The sequence below is a fragment of the Chenopodium album genome, chromosome 24 (genome assembly GCF_948465745.1).
Source record: "Chenopodium album chromosome 24, dcCheAlbu1.1, whole genome shotgun sequence".
Classification (NCBI taxonomy): Eukaryota; Viridiplantae; Streptophyta; class Magnoliopsida; order Caryophyllales; family Amaranthaceae; genus Chenopodium; species Chenopodium album.
Genome location: NC_137857.1, coordinates 5,722,529 through 5,737,859, shown reverse-complemented (window position 1 = coordinate 5,737,859; position 15,331 = coordinate 5,722,529). Strand labels below are relative to the sequence as shown.

Sequence of the window (15,331 nt, the reverse complement as noted above, 5' to 3'; positions counted from 1 at the left end):
ACACATCGAGCTAACGCTGTACAAGGGGGTGTGAATAACAACGGTGCAGCAAGCAGTAGCAATCAGTCTTCTCCTACGCAAGGTCTTGCGGGTGTGACCTCTGACCAAGCTCAACAAATCATTGAATTGTTGAGTAATAAATCTAAGTCTCGCTTAGAAGGTAAGACAAAAGTCCCGTGGATAGTAGATACCGGAGCCTCTAATCATGTGACGAATGATTTGTCAATTATGAGGAACATTAAAACAATTCAAAATTGTCCGGTAGGATTACCGGATGGTCAAACGGTGAACGCGAATCAATTGGGTTCGGTTACACTAGAGGGTGGTCTCGTTAATGATAATGTTTTATATGTACCAAATTTGAATTGTAATTTAATTTCTGTTACTTAATTAAGTGATGAGTCAAGATGTACAATACAATTTACTAACAAAATTTGTGTTATTCAGGACCAGTCGACGAGGATGGTGATTGGCGTGGGTGAACGAGAAAACGGACTTTATTTTTTCCGAGGTGTGCCGCAAGTGAAGGTGCTAGCAGTGGATTGTGTGGTAGATCTTTGGCATCAACGCATGGGTCATCCGTCGGAGAAAGTTTTGAAGTTACTTCCTCCTGTGAGTAACTCAATTAGAAAGAATAATAATGTGTGTGATGTATGCCCTCGGGCAAAACAATCTAGAGATAGTTTTCCTGTTAGTAAAAATAAGGCTAGTGGCTTGTTTGATTTAGTTCATATAGACTTGTGGGGGCCTTACAAAGTTCCCTCGTCGTGTGGTGCTAAGTATTTTTTGACAATAGTGGATGATTGTTCTAGGGGCGTTTGGATTTATTTGATTAGCAATAAAACTGAAGTTGAATTTCATTTTCTCAATTTTATTGCCTTGATAAAACGTCAATTTAATAAAGATATAAAAGTGGTTCGGAGTGATAATGGAACCGAATTTAATCATCTTAAGGAATATTTTGTCAAAAATGGGATTATGTTTGAATCTTCTTGTGTGGGTACCCCTCAACAGAATGGGAGAGTAGAGAGAAAGCACCAACATATTTTGAATGTGGCACGGGCTTTGAGATTTCAAGGTGGATTGCCGATTAAATTTTGGGGGGAGTGTGCTTTGATGGCTTGTTATTTGATTAATCGTACTCCGAGTCCACTACTTGGAAATAAAACTCCATATGAAATGTTGTTTGGCAAAATTCCTTTTTATGAGTCGCTTCATGTATTTGGATGTTTGTGTTATGCACATAATCAGAGAAGTAAGGGTGATAAATTTGAGTCTCGGAGTAGGAAATGCGTTTTTTTGGGTTACTCGTTTGGACAAAAGGGATGGCAATTGTTTGATTTAGAGACAAAAGAGTATTTTGTGTCTAGAGACGTAAAATTTCATGAGCATGTTTTCCCTTATGTTGAAAAATCGGATGAGCCATTGAGGTTGAGAATGGGTGAGGAGACGATTGGTGTAGGAAATGGAGATGAATTTGATGAGTTTGAACAATGGAATATGGGTGACTTACGAGGGGTGGATAATGAAGTTGTGGAAGTCGAAGGAGGTGGCAGTGAGCAGCCCCGACAGCAGCACCCTACTGCTGCCAGCACTAGCCGAGAACACCACCAGCAACACAGCACAGCAGGGGCTGGCCGTGAGCAGCAACACGCTAGCAACACAGCAGCAACCCCTGCTGTGCGTGAGTGCAGCCCGCAGCAGCAGCAGCAGAGGAGTGCTGGGGGTGACAGCAGCCCGCAACACCAGCCAGAAACAGAGGAGGCAGAGAACTCCGCGGCTGGGTTGCGGGGGAGTGAGGAAGACCGCGGCCTGGCTGCGGAGTACTCTGATCAGCTTCAAGAGGCAGCTTCGGGTACGGAAATTGAGCATCCACAAGATAAAAATGAAGACGAGTTGGGTCGAGGAAAAAGAGTAAAGATTCCTTCAATAAAACTTCGTGATTGTGTCACACATACTATTCGGAAAAATAAAGTCCCATCGTTGTCATCCGCGGAATCATCTTCCTCAGGTACTCCTTATCCTATAACCTATTTTGTTAATTATGATCGGTTTTCCGAGAAACATAGAAATTATATTGCTGCAGTGACAGAGGCACGGATTCCGAGAACCTTTAAAGAGGCAATGAAACATGAAGGGTGGAGAAATGCAATGGCATCCGAGATTAAGGCCTTAGAAGATCAAGGTACGTGGACCTTAGAGACACTTCCGGAAGGGAAGAGAGCACTTGGAAGCAAGTGGGTTTACACTGAGAAGAGAGATGAAGAAGGCAAATTGATTAGATTGAAAGCTCGTTTGGTTATTCTTGGAAATCATCAAGAGGAAGGCATCGACTACAATGAGACGTTCGCTCCGGTGGCAAAGATGTCTACAGTTCGTACTTTTCTGGCTGTAGCAGCGGTGAAGGAATGGGAAGTGCATCAAATGGATGTACACAATGCCTTTCTACATGGAGAGTTGGAGGAGGAGATTTACATGAAAGTTCCCCCCGGGTTTCAGAAAAACAATTCAGAAAAGGTGTGCAAAATGAATAAATCATTGTAGGGCTAAAACAGGCGCCTAGGTGTTGGTTCAAGAAATTGTCCGTGGCTCTTAAGAAATATGGTTTCAAGCAATCATATAACGACTATTCGTTGTTTACTTTGACGAAAGGTAAATTACAATTGAATGTGTTAGTTTATGTGGATGACATGATTATTGCTTGTAACAGTAAGTTTGCGTTGGAAAGCTTTAAAGCATATTTGTGTGAATGTTTTAAAATGAAAGATCTAGGGGCCGTGAAATATTTTTTGGGACTAGAAGTAGCCCGTAGCAAACATGGATTTTATGTTTGTGAGAGAAAGTATGCCTTGGATATTATTTCAGAGACAGGATTGTTAGGTGCTAAACCTGCAGACTTTCCGATGGAGCAGAATCATAAGCTAGCAGTTTCAGGGGGGAAAGAGTTCGCAGATGTTGAGAAATATAGGCGTCTGGTAGGACGTCTAATATATCTGGTTGTGACTAGACCAGACTTGGCATATTCAGTGCATATCCTATCTCAGTTTATGCGATCTCCGACAGAATTGCATTGGGAAGCAGCTTTGAGAGTAGTTCGTTATCTAAAGAAGTGCCCGGGCCAAGGTATTCTTCTTCGATCTGATAGTGCTTTGCAATTAGAAGGTTGGTGTGACTCTGATTGGGCAGGGTGTCCATTGACTCGGAGATCTTTGACTGGTTGGTTTGTGTTACTTGGTCTCTCTCCTGTGTCGTGGAAGACCAAGAAACAACCTACGGTGGCTACAAGTTCGTCGGAGGCAGAATATCGATCAATAACAGGCGTGACATGTGAATTGAAGTGGTTGAAGAGAATGCTTCGAGATTTAGGGGTCGAACACAAGCAAGGGATGAAAGTTTTCTGTGATAGTCAGTCAGCTCTACATATTGCAAATAATCCGGTTTTTCACGAGCGAACCAAGCATATTGAAGTTGGTTGTCATTTTATTAGAGATGCAATTCAAGAGGGTCTCATATGTCCGTCATATGTGTCTACGAAGTTACAGTTAGCAGATATTTTCACGAAAGCATTGGGAAAGGCACAATTTGAGTTTATTCTTTGCAAGATGGGCATTCGAAATCTCTATGCTCCATCTTGAGGGGGGATGTTGAGATAATATTATAGTTATGGAAAGATAATATTTAGGAAATATTTGTTAGGATTCCTTAGTTATCTTTTATGTTAATATTTGATTTGATATTATTCCTAAGTCCAAGATAATTAGGAATATATTGTAACCTATATATGTACACATTGAGGCATAATGAGATTTTGAGGTATTGAGTTAATTTGACATAAATAGTCAAACTTCTCACCTAATTAGTCCCTAACACCCAAGTTTTGAACTTTTTACACCCTTCATTCATTCAATCAAGTGAAATGAGAGGCACAATTGCGCAAAACCTTATCCCATTAAACAGGAAAATTCAAAATAAAAAATGTCTGAAATATTACTGTGTCTCTAAAAAGAAAAGCACAAAAAAGAAAAAAAGAAAAGAAAAAGGGACCGGCTTGTTCCTAGATTGTGCTCAGCTCATTTCGTTGCAGTTTCATTGTCAAATAAATTATGTAAAAATTCTTTTAGTTTTTTAGTTTATTTCTCCAAAAAATCAAAAAATTCTCTCTCATAGAACAGAAAATGGGTTCAGGTAGCAGTAATCTGGGTTCTCCTCCGGCAGTTGCAGCTGGTAGACGCAGCAAAGTCAACCGTACCAAACAAAGGCTTGCTTCTCTCTTTTGCGGCGCTTCTTCTACTTCTCCTCAGGTTTTTATTTTTTTTTATTTTTACCCCTTTTTTGTTTAGAAGTTTTAGCAAGATCGTTGCTTTTTTTTGATGGGTTTGATAACTTTGAATATTTAGATTATTCCAAAGATGGTAACTTTATAGTTTAGAAATCGCTTAATTTGTAATCTTAATTTTTTATTTGATGGGATTTTTATACCATTACCTTCTATTACTTGAAGTGTTTTGGGGGTCGAGAATTTTTATGAGGTTTTTGTACAAATTTAAGCTGGTTTTATCATTTTGATTGGATGTTGAATTGGGTAATCCAGCATAAAAGTCATACTGGTAGGAAAGATTGGAAATTGATTGGAAGTTGTGATTAAAAGATATGGATGATTGTGCTATTTCTAGCTTTATTAATACTTGGATAACATGTTTATAGCTCAAAATGGTGTGTAGTGTAAATTATAATATTGTGATTGTGTATGGAAGATGTTGAATGTGTTCTTTATAGCATCTTGCTTTATTTGGTCTTTCTCTGATGTTTTTTTTTTTTTTTTTTTTCAAGTTTCCTTGAGCATTAACTGAGGTATTTGAAATTTCTCCCTAAAGGTCATGAAGCCTTTTTTGGGATAAATGTTTATCTGCTGCATGCCTTGAAGCTTATTTCTTTGAGTTCAGTTGTTTGGACTCCTTATTCTTTCACTGCTGTAGTGCTGGCCGATGCAGAGATAAAGGTACGGCAATGTCCTGGCTTACTACATGACAACCGATTTTAATATAGGAGTTTAGTTCTATCTTCTCACAATTTTAATCCTTGTGAGCTTTCTGGGGTGATGATATTTTCTTAGTCATAGGTCCTTTTAATCTTGGATTTTTGACATCTTTTTGCATATGTTTCTTTTGAGTTTTGATTTTATAATTCATGCTCTAGACTAAGATGTGTGTTATATATCACGGTGGAGATGATAACTCAACCTTTTTGCTGCATTGTTTAGTGGGAAGATTGTGCTGCTGGATCTGTACTAACTTCTAGGGATTACAGTCAACAGAAAGCTAACAAATCCTCAATCCCCACAAATGATTCCATTCCAACTTCTAGTGCGGGAACCAGGTTTAGCAGCAATTCCAGTCCTAGATCTGGACTGGTAGCCTCATCAGAGAGCAGTACTCTTAGTAGTGAGTGCACCTTGATTCAGGATGATTCAAATGTAGAATCATCTAATAAGCAGAAGTGCTTGTCAGAAGGTGATGAAGTTGTTCCTTGTGATGTAAATGCTGAAAGCAAATGTCATCAACAGCGATTGGTTGATTCTGTAAAGTCCACTTCTGCAGGACACCTACAACACTTAAGTGTTAGTCCCAACAGGCATGCAACCAGTGAGATTGATGAATTTATCAGCGATACACCTCAGACTAGTTATGAGGTCTTGTCTCCTAGTTTGCAGCACGTGGAGCTTGAACAGCCGGTACAGCCCACCATTTTTGAAGATGTTAGTGAGGTTATTGGAAGCCAAAGTACTGAATCTGGTCCATTTCCAGTTGTTCCCGACCCTGGCGTAGCTTCTCATGCTCGTGGAGATGAAGCCATTCAAGAGGTGATACCCTCAGAATTAGAGCTTTTTGTGTCGGATAGGGCTGAAGTTCAACCAGAAGGAAATGTACTTCATGTTGATTTGGTGAGTATCTCCTCATCTAATCATTTGCCCAACATCAACAATGAAATAAGCACCCGCGAAGCAAGAAGAAACAGCAGGAGAATATTTAGGGATGCCTTTACAAGTCGCAGTTCAAGAAGAAATGCTGATTTCCCAGCCATACTTTTCACAACCGAGGATTCTGATCTAGCAGGATCTCATCGCAGATGGCTTCTTGATATCGGTGATGACTTTTTTGATGATGGTGTTGGTGCTGAGCCTTGGCGCTTTGGCCGGAGAAGTCGCTTTACAAATGATCGTCGCCGGAACTCAAGATCTGAGGTGAGCATCTGTATCCTCTCTTGTTCATGAAAGACATTGCTTGTATTAGTTTTGCAACTCCTGAATTGTGCACTATTTAACTATCAAACCTCCAAAAAAGGAGATGTTTTTGGGTTCAATACTTCATGTTTATTATGAAAGACATTTGCTGTAAGGATATATTTAGGCTACCATACCACCCCACCCCCCAAAATAAAAAATGTTTATTTCGTATTTTTGTGTTCAGTACATGCTTAAGTGTGATTGGCATTCCCACTGTTAGTTATTCAATTAATGTTATCAACCTCCTTGCAGTTCTGGGACAGATTACGAGGTACTGCTACAGAGAGTAGTCATCGTACATTTTGTCCGCTTGATTTGCATTCTGATGGTTCATGCACGTGCGAGTTGGATGAAGAGGCTAATGCACTCTCAAGTATATCTAGAATCATCCTGCTTGCAGAGGCTTTATTTGAGGTACATTCATTCATAATGTTTTTCTTTTTGTTGCTACTGAAGTATGTCTATATACTCCATATTGGCTGACATTCATGTCGTTAACATCTAAAACTGCTGATATTTTACTACTGATTTACTCATCGGGAGAGAATTTTGTTTTGTTACATGGACTCTTCATATCATGTCAAGTACCCATGTCGGACCTTCAACACTCGGACATGGGTATGACACTTGGACACTTCACTTTTGGTTCAAAACCATTTTTTTTTTTTCTCATAAAATAGCCGAGTCAGACGCTTAAACACATACCTTTGTCTACATGGGTACCCGAGTGTTAGAATCCAACTCCTTTTGATGTATTTGTTTCCCTTTAGATGCTTTCTTAGAGTTTAGTTTATGTTTTCTAGGCCATATGTCCCATTATTGTATTACTGTCAGTTCAGTGTTCACTAGGGATTCTATGCATGTACTACATTAAGCTCTTTAGAGGGCGAATGATTAATGAAATCTTAAAGCCTTCTACCAAGTGTTGCCTTGCTTTTATGCTTGTTTGTTGTTAGACCTTTATAGATATTGTGTCTTACTTGCATATTAGCTCCCCTCCAACCCAACTTGATGCGTTAAGGACTCGTGGTTCGGACCTGCTTGTGCCCGCTTTGAAGTATCGGCCGTCACAAGCCCCGACCACCTGCACTCCGTCGCCCAGATAGACGCGAGTGCTCCTGAGATTCTATTGCCCGCTTGTGTTGCTTTGTGCTCACAAGCCCCTCTTCCGCTCAAGGCTAGCGTTCTTGCCGCCAAAAGGCTAGAGCGCGCCGCACGTTTCGGGGCCCAAACTCCCAGACCGTGACACCGAGTCTATGTAACATAGATTTTTTGTATCTTTGGTTAGGAGCGTGTCCTTAGTCCTTACAGCAGATACGTTATATCTTCTTTTGTGAGATCTGCTTACATGATGATGCTGATTTGGTCATTTACTTGTTTGAGCTGCCTTATGTTAAAATACGAAGTATGTTTTTCTGCAACAATTTTTGTGCTGTCCCAGTGTTTTATCACTTTATGCTGTCTCATCATAATTTATTTGCTTGAGCTGCCTTTTGTTAAATCTTATTCTGCACCAAACTGTCCCACTGTTTTATCAGTTTATGCTCTGTGTCTCACACTCATTGTGTTGATACTAATGAATGTGATGCTACCTTGCATCTTTGTTTTTACCTATGATAGAGAAATCGGAAGTCTTTCTGTTGTAAGAGTTGAGCAGTGTCTGTAAAAATCGATGCTTGACTAATTTCATAGCTGATATATGATTTTTCATTAAGGCAGAGTAAAATGAGCTATCAAAGCAATTAGTTCGTGAACGTCATTGGAGATTTTTTGACTTAGCATGCTATTTATGAGAAATATTTTTGAACCTATAGTTATCAGAAAATATATTGAAAAAGTTCTTAAAAAAGGTGTTATGATATTAGTCTAGCATACAGGTACTTCTATTAATTAAACTATTATATTTTGAGAGAATTAGTGATCGTTGAAATCTCGAAAAGCCTTGGGGCCTTATGAAAGAGAGTTGGTAGTTTTATTCATATCAGAATTGGTAATACTGCATTAGTTTCCATTGCAGTATGAGATTTGTACGATACCAAAGTATTCTAGTGTACCATTTGCTGATCTTTTTCTTCACCTGTTTGAAATTTTGACTTTGCTCCCCTGCTTCAGTTCTGGTCCTTTACATGACTTCCATCAAATGAAAAGAGTGGTGGCATATTGTTGGAGCTGAACAAGTTGCAAATTTTCTGTCTGTTCTAATGTAACTTATATGCTGCAGTATGAATGTGTGAAGCTTTATATACTTTTTATGGTTGATAATCTGACATACTGTATATTATTGTGTAAAATTGCAAGGTTTTGGATGAGATTCACCGCCAGCCAGAGTCATTTTCCCTGTCTATGCTTTCAGTCCCTGCTCCAGAATCGGTTGTGGACTCACTTCCCATTAAAACATATGAAAAGCCTATTACTGCTGATCACGGAGATGATGTAGATCAGTAAGTTGCAGTCTCTTCATATACTAGTATATTTATTGATTGGCTTTCTTGTTGTTTGACTACAGAGGGATGATGAACGTTCTTTTTTTTTTTTGGAACTTTTGATATATTTAGGTGCTATATCTGTTTGGTGGAGTATGAGAAAGGTGATAAAATACGAGTTCTTCCCTGTCACCATGCATATCACATGGCGTGTGTTGATAAATGGCTAAAAGAGATTCATGGGTATTTCGTTGCTTCCATATTTTTTTCATAATGGCCGTTTCAACATACTGTATCCCTTGTCCATTTGACTTAATATTTAACTTGCCCCATTGTAGGGTATGTCCACTCTGTCGTGGAGATGTTCGGGGAGGGGCCACAGAGGTTGCTGCATCCAGCTCAAATGAAGATCTCTCATAAATCCTTGTATAAAGAACTGCTTAATTACTTGAAGTTATTATAGACGATCTTTCATACCAAATTTTGGTTATACCTAAATCAAATGTTAGTCTGACTATATACCATCGGCGAATTTATCACTCACATTTTCATGTAAATATAAGCAAAATGTACACAATTTGATTTCCTGTTTTTTATCAATAATGCTGGTTGTTTAAAAGTGAAGTCCATGTAAACAAAAATCTTCCTTTGCAGTCATGTAATGAGTACATCAAAAGCCATAATTGTTCTGCTGTAAATTATCTTCCTTTTGTAAATTTGCTTTCTTCTCTAATATTGTTCATCTTTTTGTGAATTATTTCCTGCAAATATGAATTCCAAGAAAATACCAGGTCCAAAAAACTTCAAAGGACAACTTTTTTTTTTTTTTTTTTTTTTTTAAATGTATATAAATAAAAATGAAATTACAAATTCAGAAATCCTTCTATAGTTAGGGTGTTACCTAACTTATCCTCCTCAATTACAGAGAGATCAAATTGAGGCAAGAGATTTCCATTAAATAGTTGATATACATATTTTACTAATAGGATAAAGAGTTATACAGATTAACCCTTCCACAAACATGGCCTTGCATAGACCAGAAATCATCTTGTTTTGAATTAGAAAATGGAATTTGCTTTATGGTTTGCAGGAGAGACACGATTAGGATGGCAATTTTCATCATCCTCGAAAGCTGTCCATCTCTTGGAGCTGGTGCACCTCCTCTCCCAGGTAGCATGACGCATATTTTCCATCTCCCCAACATGATCTTTGAATTCCTTTTTCACCACATCCAACACCACATCACCATATCGCTCACACCAGGACCTGCATTCACATACAAGAGCATTATTGTTAAGATAGGATATAGTCATGCTATTGCAGATGAAAGTATTTTTCTTAACCCTTACTTGGGAAAGTACTGCTTAAGATCAGACTTATCAACTGGCAGCTTTGTGGAGATAACATCCATTTCATCATTCCTACAGCAATGAGTATTATGAGTAAAACAAATCCCAAGCAACAAGACAACAAATGGATTAACAAAGAAGCCTATTCAGAAACAACACATACGAAAAATGGAAGTTGGGATTTGTGCTAGACAGTTCAGTTTGAATTCGCAACAACTCCTTCCTTATGTTGTCCCCTACAACCTGCAAATTCATAGCATATCAATCAATCAATCAAAGCCTTAATCTCATAAGTGGGGTCGGCTACATAAACCAAATTTGATTATTCCGTGTAATCAATAATCATCACAAATTCATAGCATATCTAGTACGAAAATTGTTTCACTCTTCAACTTTTATTGTAATGAGAAACATTATGTTATCTCTTAGTGTTACCTTATCAATGTAAAAACCAGATGAAGAACCATCAGAAAGAAGCTTTCTTTTGATCTGCTTAGTATCAGGACCTTGCATATTATTACTTGATTTCTCAGTCAGAGGCACAGGAGTTGTTTCATCTTCCATATTACTCCTCTTCCATCTTTTGAGCCCATCAAACCCCCATTGCTTCTTCGTTGTAAATTTCGAGTCTTTTTCCTCTGATTTATCTCCCTGGAACAGACTTCGGAATGCAGTCTTCTTCCCTTTTCCACTTCCAGGACAATCCTCTTTACCAAATTTATCAGACTCTGATGCTGACATAAGAATAGACTTAGTTTCACTTTCAGTCTCATTGTGATTATTGCTATTCCAAAATGGGTTTTCATCAATTGGTTCATTCTCTTTGTTAGAAATGCTTGCATTATCAACTGATAATTGATCAAATATGCTCTTCTGCTGTCTATTTTTTCCCAGTTTCTGTAAAGACCCTAACCCGAAAACTGAGGCTGCATCTTTGATGTGTCTCACTGTTGATGTCCCATGCTTAGATCTGTTTTTAGACCTTGAATTACCCTTGTCTATCAAACTCTGATCGTCTTTCAAATCGATCACCGACCACTCCTCTTCCTCCGGAGATTCTGTTTCTTTTCGTTCTCCTACGATCACGTCTCTAGCCTCGAGCTCAGCCCCTTGTACTGCTAATCTCTGAAGCAATGGCCTTTTTGATGCATGATACTCCTCTGCAGATATGCATTTTGCATACAGCAGCTCCTGTTTATTCAATTAACATTGATATGAATTCAGCACACAATTCTAAATGCAATTTCAGATCTTGCAATAATACTACTACCTCCGTTAAATATTAGTTGCAACTTTAGAATATTTTATATCTCACAAATAATACCCCAAAGTTCCAAGACTAATATTTAACGGAGGTAGTATAATTTCCAGCAAAATTCAACAAAATGAAAAAAGAAGGAACCTGGAGAAAGAGGAGCTTATCCCTCAAAATCTGGGGCTGTTCCTTGTCAGCTCCTTTAGACGCAATGAGGGTATCAAGGAGATGAGTTCTGAAAGCCGAAACCTCGGTATCTGGTAAAAGCCCTTCTTTGTGAAGGCCAATCAAATTAAGGATCTGATGGAATGAATTCTGCTGCCATTTAAGATTATCAGATTGCTGTTTGGAGAGCTTCTTTTCAGCTGCTGTTAATCTTCGCTTGTTTAAAGAGAAAGGAAGGATTGATTTACAGATTGAAGTGATTGAATCCTGAAGAGATGAATAGTATGCAGGTGTATATGCATTAGTGTACCCCATTTTCAATTTCTTTTACTAGTACAAGATCTAATCTTTAATTTTAGAATGATTTCTGAGTGATTAAAGTTTGAGAAGAGAAAAGTTATGAATGATTTTTGGTGTTGTTTGCTAATTGCTACTACCATTTTGAATTTTAGTTTGGCAACTCAACGGCTATGTGAAAAATGGAAGTAGCCGTTGTGTGCAATTTCCTCACATTGGCGGGACCCTCATGTTCTTTAGAAGGGAGATAGAAGGGCTGAAGTTTGGGCCCAAATTGGGCTATCTTGGCTCAAATTCTATAAATGGGCCATCATTTTTAGGCATATTCTTAGGTGTAACCTCCTGCACCTAGAAATAGGTGTCACTATCAAAACGCAGGAGAAACTACATGAAACGCAGCCACACATTTTTAGTGTTCTCTAACGTTTCTTCCCGCATCAGATTCTTAGTTTCCTTTTACAAATTTTTTGGTTTCCTCTTTTCCAATTCTCTCTCTTTCCTAATTCTCATCAAAGTTTTCCATTAAAATTTTCATTACTATATTTTGTTCTTTGTTTTATTTACAAATTCTTAAATGAACCTGGTTCACACTAATTTATTGTGGACCACTAACATTAGAGAAACTATAGTTGTTTTATTAATAAAAAAAAAAATCACTATAATAAAATAAAGGTTACTATGTTGAAAATTAAAGTCATTTTGGTAATATATAGGCTATAAGAGGTTAATTTTTTTAATGAAATATTTTATAAGGTCAATATTAATAATAAAGGCCACTATGTTAAAAGTAAGGTCATAACGTCGTACTTCAAGTTCACAATAGTATTAAACGTTATACAACTTTTAATAAAGGTTACTATGTTAAAAATAAGGTTACTATGTTAAAAATAAAGGTCACTATGTTCAATATAATATCAATTGCGTGTGTCTAAACCTCGGGTCCACAATAATATTATTGTGAACTAGGTCCACGCAAGTATTTCTGTGTTTTATTTTCTTGAAAAATTATTCCCTGTTTTTTTCTCCTTCTTTAATTCCTTTTTCCTCTGTTTTTTCTGGAAAAATTATTCTCTGTTTTTGCGATTGCATCTGTTTCGATTGGATAATATGATAAAAAATATCATTATGATTTTCTTTTCCTCTATTTTTTCTCCTTCCTTCTTTAATTTCTCTCTCCTCTGTTTTTTTTTATTTTTTTATTTATCTTTTGTTTCAATTTTTTGTTTCAATTTTTCAATTGAATTTATTATATGGTGAATTTGTGCTTAATTTCGATTGATTAAGTTTATCTAACTTTTAAATTCATATGAATTGATTTTTTTTAGCTTCGATCGATTTCATTTGTGTATGAATTGCATCTGATTTTTTGCATTTTTTTATCGATGAACATAATTATGCAAAATATGAACATATGCATAGGTTCCCTTAAATGTGAACATTAGCTTTTCATAAAGTGAACATAGGCATAAAAAATATGAACATATGCATTTCATAAAGTAAACATAACAATTCAAAATATGAACGTAAGCATTGGTTTCCTTAAAGTGAATATAAGCATTTAAAAGGTGAACATATGCGTAAAAAAATATGAACATATGCATTCAAGAAAGAGAACATATGCATAAACAGGCTTAATGAGAATATTTCATGAACAAGAAATATTTACTATGAATATTTACATTATGAACATATGCATAGGTTCCTTTAAATGTGAACATTAGCTTTTCAGAAAGTGAACATAGGCAAAAAAAAAATGAACCTATGCATGTCAGAAAGTGAACATAACATTTCAAATATGAACATAAGCATTGATTTTCTTAACGTGAATATAAGCATTTAAAATGTGAACATATATGTAAAAAAATATGAACATAAACATTTAAGAAAGACAACATATGCATAAACATATTTAATTAATATTTCATGAACAACACATATTTACATTATGAATATTTGAAATTATATATGAACATGTAAAATATTATTATGAATATAATGCTTTTAATTATGAACATAAAAATTTGAAGAAATAAAAAATAATATGATTATGAAACATATGCATTATAAGTAATAAATGTTTATTTTTTTACGTGTTCATTTTTTATTATTAAATGTCCATTTTTTTCATGTTCATATTTTTTTACTATATGTTCATTTTGTAGAGCGTAGTGTTGATTTTGGCGGATCGCGGATTTGTTGTCTGGGTTTTTAATTGGGCCGCGCGTTTTGGGCCTTTACTTGTTGCACCTATCTTAGGTGCATGAGGATGCACCTAAGACCAATTGTCATTTTTATTTTACTTAGTAATTTATACTTAATACCCGTATTACAGACTTACATGTAAAATCATTTTCAATTATACAACCATTGTTTTGAGACAATGATTGAGATGAGATGAAACAATAAAAAAAAATAAAAAGGTTCTTAAGGAGCTTTATATTTTGGGAAAAATAGATCTTAAAATTTCAAAAATTGCCCTTGACTATCAATCATTATTACTAAATATAAAATCAATAATTGTGATTTGTGAGCAAGATCACCAGCTGGTGAATTTTGTTTGTTCTTGCTTTCTAGAATGTGGTTTAGTGGTTGTGTATGTCTTAATCAAGGGAATGTTCTCATTTACTAAATTGAGCTAAGCTGAACTGAACTGAATAGAGCTGAAATGAATATTTTTTTAGAGAAGGAAATTAGAAACTAAATTGAATTAAATTGATTAAAGTTGAACTGAACTGAAATTAAGCTGAAGAGAATAGGCCCTAAGAGTATCATTCTCATTCATCCTTTCCACTTTGTTGTCAAGGTAAGTGCCAAATGCCGGTTGGTATTCTTTTGCAATTATGTGACATGATTTATAGCAATGCAATCATATACTATGTTTGATTTATAAATAACATAATTTATCTTTAAATGTAGTACATTAATTACTATCAACATATTTCTATCTTATACAATTTGACTTCTCCGTTACTAATGCAAATTTTTGGCCACTATCAAAGTTATCATCAAGTAAATTTATAAAAGTAAATATTGAAATTTACAATTTTTATTAGGACAATATTAAAAAAAAATCACATAAACATGCTTTTCATTAGGTATAAGACACTGATTAATATTGATCGGCAAAGTAAAATACTCCCTCCGTTTCAAAAAGTTCGACTCACTTTGCATTTGCACGGTCTTTAATTAGGTATAAGACACTGATTAATATTGATCGGCAAAGTAAAATACTCCCTTCGTTCCTGAAAGTTCAACTCACTTTGCATTTGCACGGTCTCCAATTAGGTATAAGACACTGATTAATATTGATCGGCAAAGTAAAATACTCCCTCCGTTCCCGAAAGTTCTACTCACTTTGCATTTGCACGGTCTCCAATGAACATCTTTGACCATTATTAACTTCGGCTATATATAAATAAAGTTTTTATAAAGTTCATTGTATAAATAATAAAATGTGGTCAAATTTATTTTATTTTGATCACATGAATAGTGAGTCAAACTTTTAGGAACGGACATAGTATATAAAAAGATATGTGACCTTGGTTATCAATAAGTCCAA

At 36.1% G+C, this 15,331-nt stretch overlaps 2 protein-coding genes across 3 annotated transcripts; one reads left to right on the top strand and one right to left on the bottom strand.

Moving 5' to 3' along the window:
• The first annotated feature begins 3,967 nt into the window (after positions 1–3,967).
• On the top strand, positions 3,968–9,439 carry LOC145611394 (uncharacterized). 2 transcript variants are annotated; one of them, XM_081666722.1, is made up of 7 exons: positions 3,968–4,301; positions 5,261–5,510; positions 5,598–6,241; positions 6,536–6,697; positions 8,582–8,724; positions 8,839–8,949; positions 9,045–9,439. In XM_081666722.1, the coding sequence occupies exons 1-7, from the start codon at positions 4,176–4,178 to the stop codon at positions 9,124–9,126; spliced, it is 1,518 nt and encodes a 505-aa protein (XP_081522848.1). In that variant the 5' UTR covers positions 3,968–4,175; the 3' UTR covers positions 9,127–9,439. The 2 variants fall into 2 exon arrangements, with proteins under 2 accessions (XP_081522848.1, XP_081522847.1); XM_081666721.1 differs by having other exon boundaries at positions 3,969–4,301; positions 5,261–6,241.
• A 126-nt stretch (positions 9,440–9,565) lies between these two features.
• On the bottom strand, positions 9,566–11,866 carry LOC145612443 (uncharacterized). Its single transcript, XM_081667812.1, has 5 exons — positions 11,458–11,866; positions 10,491–11,246; positions 10,219–10,298; positions 10,056–10,127; positions 9,566–9,972 (listed from the first exon to the last, which is right to left on the bottom strand). Exons 1-5 carry the CDS (start codon positions 11,788–11,790, stop codon positions 9,765–9,767), a joined length of 1,449 nt encoding a protein of 482 aa, XP_081523938.1. The 5' UTR covers positions 11,791–11,866; the 3' UTR covers positions 9,566–9,764.
• Positions 11,867–15,331: the final 3,465 nt, after the last annotated feature.

Coding starts and splice junctions, on each gene's coding strand:
- LOC145611394 (XM_081666721.1), top strand. CDS start 4,176: ATGGGTTCAGGTAGCAGTAATCTGGGTTCTCCTCCGGCAGTTGCAGCT. Junction 6,242..6,535: donor GCCGGAACTCAAGATCTGAG/GTGAGCATCTGT, acceptor ACCTCCTTGCAG/TTCTGGGACAGATTACGAGG. Junction 8,725..8,838: donor CACGGAGATGATGTAGATCA/GTAAGTTGCAGT, acceptor TGATATATTTAG/GTGCTATATCTGTTTGGTGG.
- LOC145612443 (XM_081667812.1), bottom strand. CDS start 11,790: ATGGGGTACACTAATGCATATACACCTGCATACTATTCATCTCTTCAG. Junction 11,247..11,457: donor ATAAGCTCCTCTTTCTCCAG/GTTCCTTCTTTT, acceptor TTGAATAAACAG/GAGCTGCTGTATGCAAAATG. Junction 10,128..10,218: donor AATCCCAACTTCCATTTTTC/GTATGTGTTGTT, acceptor TCATTGCTGTAG/GAATGATGAAATGGATGTTA.